This window comes from Ceratotherium simum, chromosome 13 (assembly GCF_057802395.1).
Source record: "Ceratotherium simum simum isolate JZ-2026a chromosome 13, ASM5780239v1, whole genome shotgun sequence".
Lineage (NCBI taxonomy): Eukaryota > Metazoa > Chordata > Mammalia > Perissodactyla > Rhinocerotidae > Ceratotherium > Ceratotherium simum.
Window position 1 is genome coordinate 30,951,619 of NC_141912.1, and position 21,178 is coordinate 30,972,796.

Sequence of the window (21,178 nt, forward strand, 5' to 3'; positions counted from 1 at the left end):
GGCTAGAGATGTTAGTTGCTTTGTCTGGGGTGTGAGCAGGGAAAATGACACGAAGTGATTGGATTCTGGATACATTGTGAAGATGGGCTTTACAACATTTCCCAATGGGTTAAATCTGGGTTATGAGAAAGAGGATCAAGGAGGATACCCCAAATTTCAGATGTGCAAGAAGAAATGTGGAGTGCTTTCAGTGGAAATGGAGAGGACAATAGAAGAAACACATTTGAAGAACTGACATCATAGTCATCCAATTTAGGAAATGTTGAATTTGAGATGTTTGTTAGAAATGCAAGTGAGGTTAGCAGTTGGATATATGAGTCTGGAGTTTAGGTGAAATGTCTTGGTTGGAGAAATAGATTTGTTAGGTGACGCCGTATAAATGATATTTAAAGCTTTGAGAACTGATGAGGTCACCAAGGGAGTGATGACTATAGAAAAGAAAGGAAAAAGGACTGAACCCTGGACCCCTCCCATGCTAGGTGATCTGATTAGACCACACATGCAGAGCAGACTGCACAGTTCTGACACCATGTCTAGAAAGCATGGAGACCAGGAAGACCTAAACTTTCCTGTGCAAGGAAACCTCTGGACATCTCATTAAGATCTAGACAGTCTTGGGCCGGCCCCGTGGCTTAGCAGTTAAGTGCACGCGCTCCGCTGCTGGAGGCCCGGGTTCGGATCCCGGGCGCGGACCGAGGCACTGCTTCTCCGACCATGCTGAGGCCGTGTCCCACATACAGCAACTAGAAGGATATGCAGCTGTGACATACAACTATCTACTGGGGCGTTGGGGGGAAAAAAAAAAAAAGATCTAGACAGTCTTGAGTAGAGGGTGAGATTCTGCATTTATAACCAGTTTGGTGCTGATGCTGCTGATCTTCGGATCACACATTTAGTAGCAAGGTCATAGACCAGGAATCCCACATGGCTGTGCATCAGCCTCAGAGGTAGAGCTTGTTATATAAGTGATTCTTGGACTCTGTAAGACTTCAGAAGATCCATGTATATAGATATATATATATACTGACATTTTATATTAACTTTTATATTTCTTTGTATATGCACATATTTATGGGAGAGTATCTATAGTATTTTTCAGTATTTATGTGATCTCAACAAAAGTCTAAAAACCATCCTAGTTTAGACACCATGCTACTCAATCTCTGGTCCATGAACAGCTAATAATCAAACTGTTTTAGCAGATCCAATGACATGATAAAATGCTCGTCTTTTCCTTGACAGTTACTAGTCTGAGACAAGATAAGGCAGAGGTTTACTTGCTTAGACTCACTTTCAGTTCCTGTATGTATCTTATTGTGGGCTGATAACCAACATTTCATAAACCAGCACTGGCTCATAGAAGACTCAATGTAACATTAGTTTAGGTGGACTTGTATTCCAGCACCTACTCTGGAGCCAGATAAATACTAGTGATCAATAAATAGTTCATGGGGATTCTATTTGCATAACATGGTAGGCTAGGTTTTAAGGCTGCCTCTTCCACTAAAAATAATCAAAATATAAAAAGCATCCAAGAGTATAGTAGAATAATAAGGAGAATAATGATTTAGACCAAAATATAAATGTGTGCAAATAATCCAGAGGGAAAGGTTGTTTTTATCCTTAGGGCACTTGCCAATTCTGTGAAAATCTTAGCTTTGGTTTTCTTGGGTTCATGAGCTGCAACAGACAGGAAATGATGCCCAGAGCTTCTTCATGTGGGGAGCATAAGAGACATCCCCTCCCTGAAAATCTGGGGAAACAAAGTTCATATCCTCAGAGTACGGCTGAAACAAAACAAAATCTTCTCCATCCTCTAAGAGTATTCTAAGAAAATTTGCCTTTGAGCCAGCAAAAAGGAGCAAACAACTGTTTCTGAGAATCTGCAACCCTAGCTACCCCTCTTGTGATTTGTAGTCCAAATTTGCTTTACCAGTTTAGTCCAAAGTAACTTCAAGACGTGAATTTAGTTTATAATTGTCCTAGATTGATGATGACACAAAAATTGGAAGAGAGAAACAAAAATCTCTAGAGAAATCTACAATTAACCTAGGTATCAAAGAATTTACACAAATAATTATGCAAGGAAATAAAGCAGCTCATAGCAAGAACTGTGGATGTACAAATGGAAAAAAGACTATGATTGAGAATCATTAGAAACAAAGGATAGTATAAACAGGCTCATAAAACTTCAACATTAGAATTATGAGTCATAGAATATAACATAACCAGGATATAATATAAGCATATATATGATATAAAGAAAAAACTGAAAAGTTGAAAATGCCTACAGAAAAATATGACAAAATTAAAAATGCCTGCAGAACATAGGAAACTAAATATAACCTATCTGATTTTCAAAAGAACCAAATAAGTTTTTAAAAATTAAAACAATTTGAATTAAAAACTCACTTTACAGAGCCAGCCCTGATGGCCTAGTGGTTCAAGTTTGGCACTCACGGCTTCAACGGCCTGGGTTCATTTCCCGGTCATAACCACACCACTCATCTGTCAGTTGCCATGCTGTAGTGGTGGCTCACAGAGAAGAACTAGAAGGACCTACAACTAGGATATATAACCATATACTGGGGCTTTGGGGAGGGAAAAAAAAAAAAAAGAGGAAGATTGGCAACAGATGTTAACTCAGGGTGAATCTTTCCCTGCAAAACCAAAAAGCAAAAAAACCCCTCAGTTTACAGACTATTGCTTCAGGCCATGATGGGGTAAAAAGAACCAAATTTACTCTCCTGTCTTAAACAACTACAATTTCAAATAAATACAAGAAACAGTGGTAGTCAGACCTTGGACAACAGGCAGCACAGGGATTGTGACCCCTAAGAGAAAGAAAATAAAAGAGAGGAGGCCTACAATTGTCCACCTCCATTCCTGGAGAGATTTTCCAGGACACAGTGCAGGGAAGAGGAGCCCCAACAGAGCCCAGTAAACTCTGAGTTAATGGGACAGAGCTGTGAATTGGACAGACCAGGACAGGCAGAATCTAAGGGGAAGGTGCATAAAGAAGAGAGCTGAACAGAAAAAGCACTGGAAGTCTGCAGAGGGTTCCCCTCAAGTCTTCAGCTCATCAGTGCATGCACGTAAGGAAACTGTCCAAGGACAGGAAAGAATAATCCAAAAGGATTACAGGGAATAATATCTAGTGCTCTGCAGGGCTAGGAATAGTGCTTATTCCTACCAGCCAGACTGAAAACCTTATAATTTGCTGGGCATTGGGTAAAGTATGCAGAAGGGTCTTGTTTCAGAAGTTGGGAATAATTTGCCTTGGTCTAAACATTTTCCTGTTTTGCCTAACCAATATTAAAAGCAAGACCCGGGGCCGGCCCGGTGGCGCAAGCGGTTAAGTGCGCACGCTCCGCTGCGGCGGCCCAGGGTTTGCTGGTTCGGATCCCGGGCGCGCACCGACGCACTGCTTGGCAAGCCATGCTGTGGTGGCGTCCCATATAAAGTGGAGGAAGATGGGCACAGATGTTAGCCCAGGGCCGTCTTCCTCAGCAAAAAAAAGAGGAGGATTGGCGGATGTTAGCACAGGGCTGATCTCCTCACAAAAAAAAAAAAAAAAAAAAAAAGCAAGACCCAAAAGGATCTAGCAACTTCCAAATAACTTGTGTCCCAGAAATAAAAGCTGAAGAATATTTGTGGAATTCATAAATGTCTAGCACCTAATAAGGTAAAATCATAATGTCTGGCAATAAATAAAAAATAACCAGGCATGCAAAGAAAACAGAAAATACAACCCATAAGGCAGAGAAAAGTAACCAATTTAAACTAACCTAGAACTGACACAGATGTTAGCATTAGCAGTAAATGGCATTAAAACAGTTCTTGTTAATATATTCCTTATGTTCAAAAGTTACATAAGAGACATGAAAGTATATAAAAGACCAGAATCCAACTTCTAGAGATGAAAAATGTCTGAGTTGAAAAATACACTGAATATGAGATGGGATTAATGGTAGATTTGATATCAGAGAAGAAAAAGTCAGTGACCTTGAAGACATAGCAATACAAACTCTCCAAAATTATATAAAGTAATAATTATTACAATGTATTGTTGGATTTGTAACCTATTTAGATATGATTTGTATAACAAAACAGCCCAAAAAGGAAGAAGTAGAAATAGAGCTCTAGAGAGTCATGCTTATATATCTCACTGAAATTGTTCAGATAAATCTGAAGTGGACTTGGATAAATTAAGATAAGGATATGGTAAACTCTAGAGTAACTACTAAGAAAATTACTCAGATAGTGAAAACTATTAAGTAATTAAAATATTACAGTATAAAATATCCACTTAATAAAAAGAAATCAGTGAAAGAGGAATTGAGGTAGGGGAAAGACATGAGACACAGAAAATAAAAGTAAAATGGCGAGCCGGCTCCGTGGCTTAGCGGTTAAGTGTGCGCGCTCTGATGCTGGCGGCCCGGGTTCGGATCCCGGGAGCGCCCCGAGGCACCACTTCTCCGTCCAACGTCCAACGTGAGGCCGAGTCCCACGTACAGCAACTAGAAGGATGTGAACCTATGACATACAACTATCTACTGGGGCTTTGGGGGGAAAAAACTGAATAAATAAAATCTTTAAAAAAAAAAAAAAAAAAGTAAAATGGCATCATAAATCCAGTGTATCAACATTAATGATAAATATAAATGGATTAAACAAGTCAGTCAAAGCACAGATTGTTACACTGAAAACAAAACAAGATACATCTATGCTGTCTACAGTAGACACACCTGAGATTCAATTACAAATGGATTAAAATTAAAAAGATGGAAAAGATATCTCAGGCAAATGGCAACCATAAGGAAGCAGGAGTAGCCACACCGATATGAGACAAAAGAGACTGTTTTTAAAATGCTAGTAAGAAAAATAGGGACGTTCTATAATGATAAAAAAGTCAATCCATCAGAAAGATAAAACAATTATATATGCACCTAATAACTGAGCACCAAATACATGAAAACCAAATTAACGGAAATGAAGAGAGAAATAAATAACAATAATAGTTGTTGACTATTATTCAACAATAATAGTTGAAGACTTCAATACACCACTTTCAGTAATGGGTAGAACAACTACGCAGAAGATCAACAAAGAAAGAGAAGACTTGAACAATACTGTAAACCAACAGTATAAACCTAACAGACATTTAAGGAACACTTCACACAACCACAGCAAAATATATCTTGTTCTCAAATGCACACCAAGCATTCCTCAAGATATAAACCATGTGTTAGGCCATAAAACAAACCTCAATAAATTTAAAAGGATAGAAATAATACAAAGTATGTTCTTTTATCACAGTGGCATGAAATTAGAAATCAACCAATAACTGAAAGAAATTTGAGAAACTCATAAACGTGGAAATCAAATAACACACTTCTACATGACCAATGGTTCAAAGAAGATATCAAAATGAGATTAGAAAATATTTGAGATTAATAAAAATGAAGACACAGAATACCAAAATTGATGGGATGCTACTAAAAGAATACAGAGAGGGAAATTTATAGCTGTAATGCCTATAGTAAAAAAGAAACATCTCGGGGCCAGCCCCGTGGCGTAGCAGTTAAGTGCGCGGGCTCCGCTGCTGGTGGCCCGAGTTCGGATCCCGGGCGCGCACTGATGCACCACTTGTCAGGCCATGCTATGGCGGCGTCCCATATAAAATGGAGGAAGATAGGCACAGATGTTAGCCCAGGGCCAGTCTTCCTCAGGAAAAAGAGGAGGATTGGCATGGATGTTAGCTCAGGGCTGATCTTCCTCACAAAAAAGAAAAAAAAAAAAAGAAACATCTCAATTTCATTACCTACCTAACCTTTCACCTTCCTAACTTTCTACCTTGACTTCTACCTAAGTCAAAGGTAAAAGAGCAGCAAACTAAATCAAAAGCAAGCAGAAGGAAAGGAAAAGTAAAGGTTAGAGTGAAAATTAATGAAATAGAGAATACAGAAACAATACGTAAAATTCACTTAATCAAATTGGGCCTTTGAAAATCAACAAAACTGACCAAACTTCACTAGACTCACTTTGAAAAAAGAGAAAAAAAGAGAGAGAAGATTCAAATTACTAGGATTAGCAGTAAGAGAGGACATTATGACTGACCATACAGAAATAAAGAGAAGTATAAAAGAATACTATGAAGAATTGTATGCCAAGAACTAGATAACTTAGATAAAACAGACAAATTCATAGAAAAATACGAACTCCTAAAGCTGATTTAAGAAGTAGACAATCTGAATATATCTATAACAAGTCAGAAGATTGAATCAGTTATCAAAATTACCCACGAAGAAAGCCCAGGCCAAATGTCCTCACTAGGGAATTCTATCAAATATTTAAAGAAGAATTAAAATAATTCTTTATAAACTCTTTCAAAAAGAAGAGTGGGGGCTGGCCCAGTGGCATAGTGGTTAAGTTCTAGTGTTCTTCTTTGGCAGCCCATGGTTTGTAAGCCTGGATCCCGGGCGCAGACCTACACACTGCTCATCAAGCCATGCTGTGGTGGCATCCCACATAAAAAATAGAGGAAGATGGGCATAGATGTTAGCCCAGGGCCAATCTTCCTCACAAGAAAAAAAACAAGATATAATGATATACACCTGAAATTTACACAATGTTATACACCAATGTGTTACCACAATAAACAAAAAAATAAAATTAAATTAAAAAAGAGATACCCCTTCTTACCTCCTAGGATGGCTAGAATCAGAAAGATCAATATTAATAAGTGCTGTGAAGTTGTGGAGAAATTGAAACCCTTGTAAACTGCTGGTGGGAATATAAAATGGTGCTGCCACTTTGGAAAAGAATGTGGCAGTTCCTCAAAGTTTGAACACAGTGTTACTATATATGACTCAGCAATTCCATTCCTAGGTATTTACCCAAAAGAAATGAAAACATGTGTCTGTCACTGGGCCAGCTACCCCGCCCAGAGCTCCAGGTGGGAGGAGAAGGTGGGTCCTTGGGCACCCACAAGAAAGAATTCAAGCAAGAGCCACAGAATAAAGTACAAAAACAGCTTTTTATTTAGCAATTAAGTAAGATTCAGGTAAGGGAAAGGGACAGGCTACAGAGAGCCCGGGCTGTCTCAGAAAGCAGAGAGAGCAGCCTCGAGCTAGGCTGAAGGGGACTTTTTATGGGATTCTAGAAGGGAAGTGGACGCCATGGCTGGGGATTGGACCTTGGGATGTGCGACCAGTTGGCCGACTGATTCTAGAGCTGCATGTTCACTTTGTGGTCCCTCTGCAAACCAAGTGGTTTACAGCGGGCATGGACGGGCTGCTGACTTGTTCCATGTGACAGGATGTGTAGCTGACTTCAGGCAGCTGTGGCTTCCTGTTTGTGCAGACTTGTTTAACCTAGGGCCTCACCTAGTCCAGCAAGATGCCTGTCTCATGTCCACACAAAAACTCATACACAGAGGCCGGCCCCGGGGCTTGGCGGTTAAGTGCGCACGCGCCACTACTGGCAGCCCGGGTTAAGATCCCGGGTGCGCACCAACGCACCGCTTCTCCGGCCATGCTGAGGCCGTGTCCCACATATAGCAACTAGAAGGATGTGCAACTATAACATACAACTATCTACTGGAGCTTGGGGGGGAAAAAGGAGGAGGATTGGCAATAAATGTTAGCTCAGAGCCGGGCTTCTTCAGCAAAAAGAGGAGGATTAGCATGGATGTTAGCTCAGGGCTGATCTTCCTCACAAAAAAAAAAAAAAAAAAACTCATACACAATATTCACAGCAGCATTATTCATAATACCTAAAAAATTAGAAACAACACAAATGTTCATCAGCTGATGAATAAATAAATAAAAGTGGTATCCATGCAGTGGAATATTATTTGGCAATAAAAAGGAATGAAGTACAGATGCATGCTACATATGGATGAACTTTGAATACATCAGGTTCCATGAAAGAAAACAGAAAAAAAAGATCAAATGGACAGTTTGATTCTATACATTTATTTTTATTTTTTTTATTTTTATTTTTTGTGAGGAAGATCAGCCCTGAGCTAACATCCATGCCAATCCTCCTCTTTTTGCTTAGGAAGACCAGCTCTCAGCTAACATCTATTGACAATCCTCCTCTTTTTTTTCCCTAAAGCCCCAGTAGATAGTTGCATGTCATAGTTGCACATCCTTCTAGTTGCTGTATGTGGGACACCGCCTCAGCATGGCCAGAGAAGCAGTGCGTTGGTGCACGCCCAGGATCCGAAGCCAGTAGCGGAGTGCACGCACTTAACCACTAAGCCACGGGGCCAGCCCCTAGTTTGATTCTATTTATATGAAATGTCCATAGTAAGCAAATCCATATGGACAGAAAGTAGATTAGTATGTGCCTAGGAATGAGGGGAGTTTTGGAGGGAAATAGGGACTGACTGCTCAGGAATAAATGGTTATGGGGTGATGACAATGTTCCAAAATGGATCGTGGTGATGGTTGCACAACTCTCTGAATATACTAAAATGCAAGTTCTTTTAAATGATTCAATTATATGTGAATTATATCTCAATAAAGCTGTTCTAACAAAAAGTGATGGCCCACATTAAACAAAGTAGAGATGCCAGAACTGCCATGGCAGATTGTACAGAAAGAGATCAAAAGGCTCAGAGAAGTGGGCATGCTAGTATGAATCCTCTCTATAAAACTGGAAAACCCACCAGGTGACTATTTTCCTTGGAAGAGCCCAAAGGATACTCTGTATATTAGGCTATAAGGAGTGAGCAGGTGAGCAGAGTATCAACCTCACTGTGTCTGTCCTTTGTAGGCTGGGGCTGACTCTAGGAGATAATATTACAGAACTAGGCTCCCTAGCATCAGTGGGGATAATAGGATCCCAGAAAGCCAGAGAACAGGTGGCAGCAAGGTGGAAACACGGGAAAATTGCCAAAATAGCCAGCAATGTCAGAATGGAAGCCAAGAAGTTCTCACTGGGGGCCGGCTCCGTGGCTTAGCGGTTAAGTGCGTGCGCTCCGCTGCTGGCGGCCCATGTTTGGATCCCAGGCGCGCACCGACGCACCGCTTCTCTGGCCATGCTGAGACCGCATCCCACGTGCAGCAACTAGAAGGATGTGCAACTACGACATACAACTATCTACTGGGGCTTTGGGGGAAAAAAAATAAATAAATAAAAATCTTTAAAAAAAAAAGAAGTTCTGACTGCAAGGGATTTATGGAAATGGCTAATAGACCACGTTGTTTCTGGGGCAGGATAGATGGGCAGTGAACAAGAGTGTTGCTTAATATTGTAATTAACAGATCAAGAATGAATGAATTTAAAGCTGAGATCAGTTGCCCAATAGAAAATTTCCAGTTTCCAGACCTGAGCCAATTCTCAAACCCAGAACCCATTGGCTGAAGGAAAGCCTAGGTCCCCTGAGGAAGTACCCCGCCACATCATGGCAATTGTGTACTGTAGTAATTCCCTAAGTCCTTCCATAAAGGTACCTATGGCCATTTACTCAGGTCTCCATACACTGAGAAAAGAGAATATCCAGATATTTTTTAAGTCTAGTGGATGCATAGTCCAACGGAGACACTGATACCTGGGGAACCAAAGCACCATCAACCCCCATTAAGAGGAGAGGCATATGGGGAACAGGAAATAATGAGTCCTGTCTCAGGTCCATCCAAATCTCAGTGGGTTCTCTGCATCCATACATCCACTTGCTGGTCATTTCCCCAGTTTCCAAATACATAATTGCAGTGGACATATTTAGAATTGTCAAGAACACTCACATTGGTTCTTTGACCTGTGGAGTACAAGCTTCAGTAAGAAAGGCCAACTGGAAGCCCATGAACAGCCTCCTAACTTCAGCCAAGACAGAAAATTAAAACAATATTGTATCTTGGGGGCAACGAAAGAGGTTAATCCTCAAAGACTTAAAGGATGCAGCCACGGTGGTCCCATCACATCCCTACTTAGTTCACCACTGCGGATCCTACAAAACGGATGGATCATTGCCAATGACAGTGGATTACTGAAAACTTAATCAATAATTAGCCCCAATTAAGCAGCTGTTCTGAATGTGATATCTTTAATAGAGCAGATTTACACAGCTACTGATATGTGGTAATGACTATTGATATGCCTAATACATTGAATATCTATGAAAAAGATCAGAAGTTGTTTATACTCACATGAGACAAATAAGACAATACTTTCTATTTTTCCCCAGGGCTATGTTACTTCTCCTGCTCTCTATCAAAATGTAGAAAGAAGTAGTTTGTATAGAACCACAAAAGACCACAAGTAGCCAAAGCAATCCCTAGGAAAAAAGAACAAAGCTGGAAGCATCACACTTCCAGATTTCAAATTATATTACAGAGCTATAGTAATCAAAACAGCATGGTACTGGCATAAAAACAGACACATAGACCAATAGAATAGAATGGAAAGCCTGTAAATAACCCATGTGTGGTATAATAAGAAATACATTTGGTCTTTGTCCCTGGTTCCTAGCACAGAGTTTCTAAAACCCATGGAATTTTCTGAATGATAGAAGTGTCTTTTGTTACTCACAAGGAGCCTCTTTCTGACACATCTGAGTTATACAAATGAGATAACTTAGGGTGGGGCCCCTAGATAGTCTCAGGATGGGGCTGGTCGCCAAAAAGACCAACTGATTAGAGGGTTGGAACTTTCAGCCCCACCCACCAACCACTGGGAAAGTGGGGGTGCTAGATATGAAGCTCTATAAAAACTTTTGAACAAGATTTGATGAGCTTCCAGGTTGATGGATGCACCCACATGACAGGAAGGTGGCACACCCCAGTTCCTCAATTACAGAAGCTCCTGTGCTGAGAACCCTCCTGGACCTCTTGCTGTATATCTCTTGATCTGGCTGTTCATATGTATCTTTTATAATATCCAACTGGTAAACGTAAGTACATGTTAGTCTTAGTTTTGTGAGTGGCTCTAGCAAATTAATTGAACTTGAGAAGGGGGTCCTGGGAACCTCTGATTTATAGCCAGTTGTTCAGAGCACAGGTAACTACCTGGACTTGCAACTGCCTTGTGAAGTGGGGGCAGTCTTGTGGGACTGAGCCCTTAATCTGTGGAATTTGATGCTATCTCCAGGTAGAAGTGTTGGAATTGAATTAAAATGTAGGACACCAGTCGCTGTCCACTGAAAATTGGAGAATTGCTTGTTGGTGTAGAAAAAATAGATTGGACCATGCATATTCAGTCAATTAATATTTGACAAGGGAGCCAAGAATAATCAATGGGGAATGAATAGTCTCTTCAATAAATGGTGTTGGGAAAACTGGATATTCACATGCACAAGAATGAAATTGAACCCCTATCTTACACCACTCACAAAAATTAACTCAGAATAGATTAAACACTTAAATGTAAGACCGGAATCCATAAAACTTTTAGAAGAAAACATAGAGAAAAACCTCTTTGACATTGGTCTTGGCAATGATTTTTTGGATATGGCACCAAAAGCACAAACAACAAAAGCAAAAATCAGCAAGTGGGACTACATCAAACTAAAAAGCTTGTGCACAGCAAAGAAAACCATCAACAAAATGAAAAGGCAATGTATGGAAAGGGAGAAAATATTTTCAAACTATATATCTGATAAGGGGTTAATATATCAAAATAGATCAAGGATTCATACACCTCAATAGAAAAAAAACAAAAACCTGATTGAAAAATGGGCAAAGGACCTGAATAGACATTTTTCTGAAGAAGACATCCAAATGGCCAACAAGTACACGAAAAGATGTTCAACGTCACTAATCATCCAGGGAATGGAAAATCAAAACCATAATGAGATATCACTTCACACCTGTTTAGAATGGCTATTTTCAAAAACAAAAGAGATAAGTGTTGGCAAGGATGTGGATAAAAGGGAACCCTTGTGCACTGTTGCGAGGAATGTAAATTGGTGCAGCCACTATGGAAAGCAGATTCCTTAAAAACTTAAAAATAGAACTACCATATGATCCAGCAAATCCACTTGTGGATATTTATGTGAAAGAAATGAAATCACTATCTTAGAAGAGATATCTACAGGCCTATGTTGATTGTAGCATTATTCATAACAGCCAAGACATGGAGACAACCTAAGTGTCCTTGAATGAATGAATGGATTAAGATTTTGTATGTAAATAATGGAATGTTATTCAGCCATAAAATGAAGGAAATCCTGCCATTTGTGACAACTTGGATGGTCCTTAAGGGTATTATGCTAAGTGAAATAAATCAGATAGAGAAAGACACATACCGTATGATCTCACTTGTGTGTGGACTCTAAAAAGGCTGAACTTACAGGAAGGGAGAGCAGATTGGTGATTGCCAGGTGATGTTGGTCAAATGGTACAAACTTCCACTTATAATATGAACAAGTTTGGGATGTAATGTACAGTATGGTGACTATAGTTAACAATACTGTATTATATACTCGAAAGTTGATAAGAGAGTAGATCTTAAATGTTCTCACCACACACACACACACAGACAAAGGTTACTATGTAAAGTGATGGGTGAGTTAACTTACCTTATTGTGGTAATCATTTTGCAATATATACATATACAAATCATCATGTTGCATACCTTAAACTTACACAATGTTATATGTCACTATATCTCAATAAAGCTGGAAAATTATTATTTTTTTTTAAATGGAAGGGCCAGCCCTGGTGGCCTAGTGGTTAAGTTCAGCACACTCCACTTTGGCAGCCTGGGTTCGTTTCCCGAGCGCAGACTTACACCACTCATCTGTTACTGGCCATCCTGTGGTGGCAGCTCACATACAGAAAAATAAAAAGAAGATTGGCAGTGGATGTTAGCTCAGAGAGAATCTTCCTCAGCAAAAAAAAAAAAAAAAAAAAAAGTTTCTGTTTACCAGTAAAGAATATTTTCTGAAAGAAAAAGAACAGACTGGGCCATCTGGACATTCTACAGAATATTACATTGGTCTGATATATTGATAACATCATGTTATTGGGCTCTAATGAGCAAGAACTGGGATGTACTCTGGATGCTTTGGTTACATGAATGCATCCCAATGGTAGGTAGTTAAAATTATTCAAAGATTCAGAGGCCTGCCGCAGTGGTAAAGTTTGAGGTGGTCTGGGGCATGATGGAACATCCTCTCAGAAGTAAAGGACAGATCATTACACTTTGTACCTCCTGCCACATTTGGCAGAAGCCCCACATTCGGTACCTCTCTTCAGGTTTTAGAGGCAGCATGTTCCATACTATGGCAATATTGTTCTGACCTATATATCAGGTGACATGAAAAGTTGCTGGTTTTAAGTGGAAGCATGTCCAGGCTATAGTAAGTAGCCTTGCTACTTAGACCATCTGACCTAGAATTTATCACAGTACTAGAAATATGTATGGTAGGAAATGTTGCCCTGTGCAATCTGGTGTACCTAGAAATTCCCAATAGAAGGGTCTTCAATGCAGACTCCTGGGCCTCTGGAGCAATGAGCATGACCATCTGCTGCAGAGAACTATACACCATTCAACAAATAGCTCCAAGAACATTGCTGGGCCCTGTGACAGATGGAGAATCCAATCATGGGACATGAAAGGACCATTGACCACATATGCCTTTCATGATCTGGGTTCTGTCAGACCCTAGTAGCAATCCATTCTAAGATTGAAGTGGTACATCCAGGATTGGATTAGCACGGGGGTGGCAAACTACAGCCCACAGGTCACATCCAGGCCACCACCTGCATTTGTAATAAAGTTGTAGTGGAACACAGATACATCCCTTCATTTAGGCATTATCTATGGCTGGTCTTGCACTATGACAGCAGAGTTAAATAGTTCTGAGAGAAACCCTATGCACACAAAGTAGAAAATATCTGACACAAATTGCAAAACAAATGGTTCAGACCCCCATGTCACCTACCACTGTTTTACCTTTGCCTTTTCCTCAGCTCTCACCTATGATCTAATGGGGAGTTCCTACGACCAGCTGACCTAAGAGGGAAAAACCCTGAGCTTGGCTCACAAATGTCTCAGCTCAGTTATGTTGGTGTGAGCCAGTAGTGGCCTGCCCTATTCAGGGATGGCCAAAGACAGTGAGGAGGGAACTTCCTTCCAAAGGGCAGAACTTCAGATGGAGCTCCGATTCATTAACTTTGTGTAGAGACAAAAGTGGCCTGAGGTAAAAATATGCACAAACTCACAGACAGTGACAATGGCTTATCTGATTGATCAGAGTCCTTGAAGGAGCAAGACTGGAAGATCAGGGACAAAGGATATCTAGGGAAGAGGCATACAGTAGACACAAAGTGTTAGGATCTTTTGTATCAAGACACAAAGTGTTAGGATCTTTTGTATCTTTTAATGCCCACCAGAAATTATCCACTATACAAGAGACATTAACCAACCAAGTGCACAGCCAGTAGACATTAGCCAGCCTCTGTCCTGAACCACCACTGAGCTTGCACAACAGTCTCATGAAAGCAATATGCACGGTGGCAAAGAAGATGACTATGCGTGGGTCCAACAGCAAGGGCTCCTTATCACCATGGTTGATATAGTTACTGCCAAAACGTGTGACCTTCCAGCAACAAACAAAGTCCAGTGTGCACCAACCCTGTGGAGGCCAGCCTGCCATCTGGTGGCAAGTTCATAACATCGTTAGTCTTCCACCCTTGAAAAATCAAAGATTTATCCTAACCTGGATTGACGTGTATTTCAGGTAGGGGTTTGCTCTTCCTTCCCACAGTGTCTCATTCAGAACCATTATCTAAGCACTCACATCGGTAAATACGGGACCATACATAACAGTGCCCTGGACTAAGGAAGGTAGTTTACAACAAAGGCAGTATGAAAGTGAGCACATGACCATGAGATCCACTGGTCCTACCCCGTACAACACCATACAGAAGCTCCCAGCTGACAGTAGCAGAAGGGCCTCTTGAAAATGCAGGTCTGGAACCATGCTGAAGGTGACATCCTGCAAGGAAGGGTGCTGTCCTTCAGGATGAAGCATACACAAACAATCATTATATGATGCTGTGACCTGAAAGGGTAGAATAAGTAGGTCTCACAACCAGGTGTTGAAGGAGTGACTCTACTCACATCACTCTCAGTAACCCACTTGGGGTGTTTGTGCCTCCCACCCCCTCAATAGGTTCTACTGCTCCAGAAGTTCAGGTTTCTAGAGCAGGTTGCTTCCATCAGGGAACACAGTAAGAGTCCTATTAAACTTAGAGCTATGGCTGTCACCTGTTCTCTTTGGGCTCCTCATGCCAGCAGACCAGAGGACAAGAGAGGAAGTTACTGTATGGGCAGCGATAATTAATCCCGATCACCATGAGGAGCATGAGGGGAGTCGAGGGGCATATGTTTGGCACTCAGGTGATCCAAGAGGGCTTTGCTTGGCATGCCCATGTCGATTTTTAGTTGTAAATGGGCAGGATAGCAACCACAGGTGATAAAGTTCTGGAGACCAGGAACTCAGACTCCTCAGGGATGGGATTTGGGTAAATCACCAGAGGGTTACCTAGACCACCATAAGTGTTATCCAAATTTAAGAGAATGTAGAATGGGTGGTAGGGGAGGCAATGTGTTGTGGCCTCAGAACCAACTGGAGCAAGGGCTTCTTCATTTACCCAACAGTCCTAGTTGTCCTTTTCTAAGTTTCCTACAAATTGTAAACTACCAAAATTCTGGAGAAGCTGTGCCCACATGGAGTAACTAACATGAGAAAGTGGAACTGATTAGTGCAAAAGATGGACTGCGGCAGGCACTTTGGGTACCCACCAAGATTTAGTACACCCAAGCCTCAGCTGCTATCAGTGTTATTACTAAAGACTCACAACTGTCCCATTCTCCAGAGAACTGCCTTCAGCTCAAGGAAGCTGCTGATTGTCACATAGCCAGTTTTGAAGAACCAGACTCCTCGAGGGCTATTCAATGCACTAAAGCCTCGGCCTGTGAATTCTGGAGATTCTTTAAATTATCGAATAAGAGCTCTGCATGCTAGAACACTAAATCATCCTTCTCTTCTTTTCCTCTCCCCATCCCTCCTGGCCTCCTCCTTTACTTTCACTTTTCTCCTCTCTTCCACCTCTGCCCTCTTCTCCCCTTCCCCTCCACCTAGAAAATCCAAAGTAAATATTTTACAACGTTATAATAGCAAAGGCCTTTCTAAACATAACCCAAATCCAGAAATGATAAAGTAAAAGACTGAAAAACATGACCATCCACATTTGAAATTTTGGTATAGCAAAAAAAATGTGGAAAACTGTTATTATCATAATGTCTACAATGAAGATTTATAAATCAATAAGATCAGATCCACAAATCTGCTCTTCACTCTTCCTTCTTCTGGATGAAGATGACCACAGCAACCTTAGGCCACATAATGAACATGGTACAAACTCTCTCAGCCTGAATCCCTGAACGATTGTGTGGAGCAGATGGTGCTGCCTCCCAACCTCCCCAACACACTGCTGCATTAGAACCACAGTGAGCAGCTTATAGACAAAAATAATCTATTATGTTGAGCCACTTAAATTTGGGGGTTATTTGTTATAACAACCATGTTACCCTAACTAATATATGCCCTTAACCAACAGCCAGGGTCAGAGCACTAACTTACTTGTGAGAGAAGAGAAGGCAAGTGTTATAGACTGAAGGTTTGTGTCCCCCCCAAAATTCATATGTTGAAGCCATAACCTCCAAAGTGATGGTTTTAGGAAACGGGGTCTTTGAGAGACAATTATGGTTAAATGAGGTCATGAGGGTGAGGCCCTCATGATGGTATTAGTGCCCTTATAAGAAGAGATGCTAGAGAGCTTGCTCCCTCTGTCCATCATGGACACTGAGGTCCAGTGTCACCTGCAAAGATAATGAGGAACCAGGACTTGCTCTTTAGGTAAAAGGAGGGAAATAATTGTCCCCCAAAACTTAGGGGGGGCTGGTCCAGTTACAGGGTGTGGCTGGTTCTGTAGCTCTTCTATATTCACCATGCCAAGTAGGGCAGAAGCTGGAGGCAGAATCTAATAAATGATAGCATCACTGCCTCCCCAGAGGTCTCTGAATGTCCAGTGACTGTGTCTTATTGGGACTTGAATGGAAAATTGGAAAGTGATAGGTAGAAGAGACACACGTTAAAATTACGAATATGCATCAGAAGTAGAATATCTTCTGTGGGTTATAGGAAATACAAAAGATAGAGAAACAAGTTAACAACACTATGAGGAAGCCCTTAGCCCAATTTAGAATGTAGAACATTCTACAGAACAAGTGACCTGGTTTCTCCAACAAATTGAACACTTGAAAAAAAAAGAAAGGTGTGATGGGTGGTATGTTATAGAAGAAAAGAGACTAGAGAGACATAACAACCAAATGTAATTTGTAAGTATTAAGCGAAACTAGGCAATTATTGATAACTTTGTTAGGTGTGATAATAGCATGGTGGTTATGTTAAAAAAAAATAATCCTAGGACCAGCCCCGGTGGCCTAGTGGTTAAGTTCAGCATGCTCCGCTTTAGCAGCCTGGGTTGGTTCCCAGGCGTGGACCTACACTGTTCTGTTAGCAGCCATGCTGTGCTGGTGGCCCACATACTAAAAAAATACAGGAAGATTGGTACGGATATTAGCTCAGGGTGAATCTTCCTCAGCAAAATAATAATAATAATCCTTATCTGTAAGAGATGCATACTGAACTATTTAATTGTAAGATTATCTATATAGTATTTGCCTTGAATATACTCCAGGAAAGAAGAGTGGGAGGAATAGATGAAACGTGACGGCCAAATGTTGATAATTGTTGAAGCTGATGACGGGTAATGAGGGTTCATTATACAATTCTACTATTTGGGCATCTGAAATTTTCCATAATAAAAATAATTGGAAAAAGAAATATGGAGACAGGCACAAGAAGAAACCATTCAGAGCATTACAAGTGGATGCTTATATGAAATAAAAATCCCAGCTGAGGTGTGGTTGGGCAGGGAATTATCTCTGGCCTTGAAAGATTACAGTTCATCTGAATTGTGTCCTGCCCCCAAATTTACATGTTGAAGCCCTAACACCCAGTGTGATGGTATTTGGAGATGGGGCCATTAGGAGGTAATTAGTGTTCCATGAGGTCATGAGAGTGGAGCACTCATGATGGGATCAGTGCCCTTATAAAAGAGACACCAGAGACCCTCCTCTCTCCACCATGTGAGTACACAATGAGAAAGCAGCCACTAGCAAGCCAGGGAGAGAGCTCTCACCAGAACCCGACCACGCTGGCACTTCGTCTTGCACTTCTAGTCTCCAGAATGGTTAGAAAAGAAATTTTTGTTGTTTAAGGAAAAAAAATAAAAACTTTACAGTTCATTATAGGCTTGGTAGCACTATTTTACAATGGTGTATGCTGAAAACGAAAATAAAGTACACAATAAGCCTCATGTGTGCTGGACACTGGAGATACAGGGAGGGAGCCCACAGTCCTCTGGGGAAGAAGCTGGTTACAGTACAGTGTGAAAACAGGTGCCATACAGTGAGGTCTCCAGGTGCAGTTATGCACAGAAAGTTGCCATCTAGGGAGATGCTTCACATGACATGTGCAGGTGCCCTAGAGGAGGTGGCACTGGGAGGGGGAAGGACATGTTGAAGAACTGGCAGTTTAGGGTCAGGAATGATGTCAAGACTGAGATTCTGAAATCACATTGTGCGAGTGGCCCTGTCTCAACCGTAACATTTTAAAATCTTACCTTCTTTATGTCCTCCAAATTTGGCCCTAAATTTAGCTTCCACATCTTCCTTTGTCTGAATCTCAATCCTAAAAGTGGTCCTGATTCTAGGACAGGAATTTCTCTGACTCCTTTCCTTTAAAATCCCATAGCCAGATATTTTACATCAGTCTCTAAGAAGACCACATTCAGGAGGAAACCCAGGAACCCTCCTACCTAGAATGTAAGTCTGAGGGCCATGGTGTGCTAATCCAATTCTAATAGAACCCGTCTGCCTCCTTGCTCTACGATTCTGATGAAACGCCCAGCACCCCTGTGGGAATCCAAGTGTCTTCATACAGAGTAACATGACTTAGCAATTGTGTATAATAAAGGCTTTAGGGCTGGCCCCGTGGCTTAGCGGTTAAGTGCGCGCGCTCTGCTGCTGGCGGCCCGGGTTCGGATCCCGGGCGCACACCGATGCACCACTTCTCCGGCCATGCTGAGGCCACGTCCCACATAGAGCAACTAGAAGGATGTGCAGCTATGACATACAACTATCTACTGGGGCTTTGGGGGGAAAATAAATAAATAAAATCTTAAAAAAAAATAATAAAGGCTTTAGAGCATTACACTGGAAATCCATTCACTTTTGAGCATTTCAACATTAACTGCATGACTCTGTATGTGGACAGTGAGTAGCTCACCAAGTCAGTAATAAAGCAGGAAAACATGGATATCTGCCTGCTCGACTTTGGGCTACACTTCATGCAGGACTATCTCCTTAACATCAACCAGGAAACGCTCTTCTCCTGAGAATCGGTAATCACCGATTGAGTATTTGCTGCTCCTCTCCCTGACCCAACAAATCCCATCATGGATCATATCTTTGACAGCATTTCCTAGGTGAGGGAAAGAAATGCTCTTCATGACATTTAAACATGGCCAAGTTGTCACCATGCTATTGACACATGAGATATCTATTACCCCAAAGAGGGCTTACAAAGAGGAATATTAGTCAGGAAAACATAATTTTTTTGTCAGCATCCATTCACCTAAGCTAAGGTAGATCTCTCTACCTGCCAGAAGGAAGGTTTTCATTCCCTCCGAGTTTTCAAATACTTCAGATTCTTAAAAGATGAACTAAAAATGCTGAACATGTTATATGTAAGAAGCAAAGCTATTCTACAGCCCTGAGGGTGTCAATTCTTGTGTATTTGGTTACACATGATAAGGGGCTTTAAAATATCTCATTGGAACCCTGAATTCTGTTTATAAGGTCTGAATAATCTACAGAGTTTATAAGATTCCTGAGTCAACAGGAACAGATTGTGGATAGTTTTCTGATTCGAACATTAAAGCCTAGGAAAAGGCTGACACTATTTTACAATAACTTTAAAAAGCCATCTTTTTGTCTGTCTTTATCCTGGGCTGCTCCAAGGGAAAACTCAGGTATTATTGGTAGGGAAAAAAATGGTTCAAGGAAGGAGCAGGTCTTCTTTCTTTTTGCTACACAGAGATCAACGCTCAGGTGACTGCAGTCCAGGGAGCCTGGGGCTAAAATCCTCCACTTGAGAAGAAGGTTTTGATTTGAATGTCCATGACTGGTTTGGCTCAGGAAGCACATTTAAGGCAAGAATCTCAAGTCTCTTATGACAGCAACACTACATCAGCTCCTGGATTCTAAAGGGCTCAATTTTTCACATCTCTGAAATTGAAAGTTTTCAAAGATTATTGCAGGGTGCCACCACAGAGACAAAGTTGTCCTCAGCTGATGTTGTGGTGCACGTCTGAAGATGGCCAGTAACGGCCAGGAACTGTTTATCTGAATGTCACCTCAGCTGATTCCTTGCATTGGAAGCAGTACACGCAATGCATTGAATCTAGATTTAAATTCATAATTGTCACTTAAAAGGTCTGAATGATTATACTATAATTTAATATTAGATATCACCTATGCAGAAGAGTCTGAAATCAAATTCAGAAAATAAAATTCTGTAAGTAAAGTGATTATTTATTATGAGCAGAATGACTGGACTTTTGTACTTTGTCACGAAGCAACATTCAGGTACAACAGATGACCAAGCAGGGAAGAGAGCTGAATCTAGAGCAAGCCCCTTTCCATCTTCCTCCCTGAGACAAGGGTAAAACCTGTGTTGCTTATCACATGCCTTGCAATGTGTTAAGGGCAGCAGAAGCTGCCTTTTTCTAGAACAGCTTATATATGTGTTAAATCACTAGTGGTTGGTTTGACCAATTTGTGACACGAACAGGCATCATTCAATAGTTTCCAGTTCACCTTCAAAGAAAATTTTCAACTACATTTGTGACTTTGGATTGGTTACTTTCTCCCTCAGGACCTCAGTCTCCTTATACGTGAACTGTGGTTTAGTAAAAGTAACTATGATATCTCAGAGGTTGAGAATTAAATGAGCTGATACTTGAAAGCACTTGGAACAGTGGCCGGCACATAGGAAGTGCTGTACCAGTGTTTGGTGTTATTATTAATCTTT

General features: G+C 41.0%; 1 protein-coding gene across 1 annotated transcript in view; it reads right to left on the bottom strand.

The window, feature by feature from the left end:
• Nucleotides 1-21,178, bottom strand: part of LOC147915642 (uncharacterized) — a 110,112-nt gene that overhangs the window by 1,767 nt on the left and 87,167 nt on the right. Inside the window, exons 4-5 of the mRNA XM_087437804.1 lie at nucleotides 14,878-14,970; nucleotides 14,175-14,250 (exon numbers count right to left, since the gene is read on the bottom strand). Coding sequence (XP_087293930.1) covers nucleotides 14,175-14,250; nucleotides 14,878-14,970 — 169 coding nt within the window. The remainder of the gene's footprint in view (nucleotides 1-14,174; nucleotides 14,251-14,877; nucleotides 14,971-21,178) is intronic.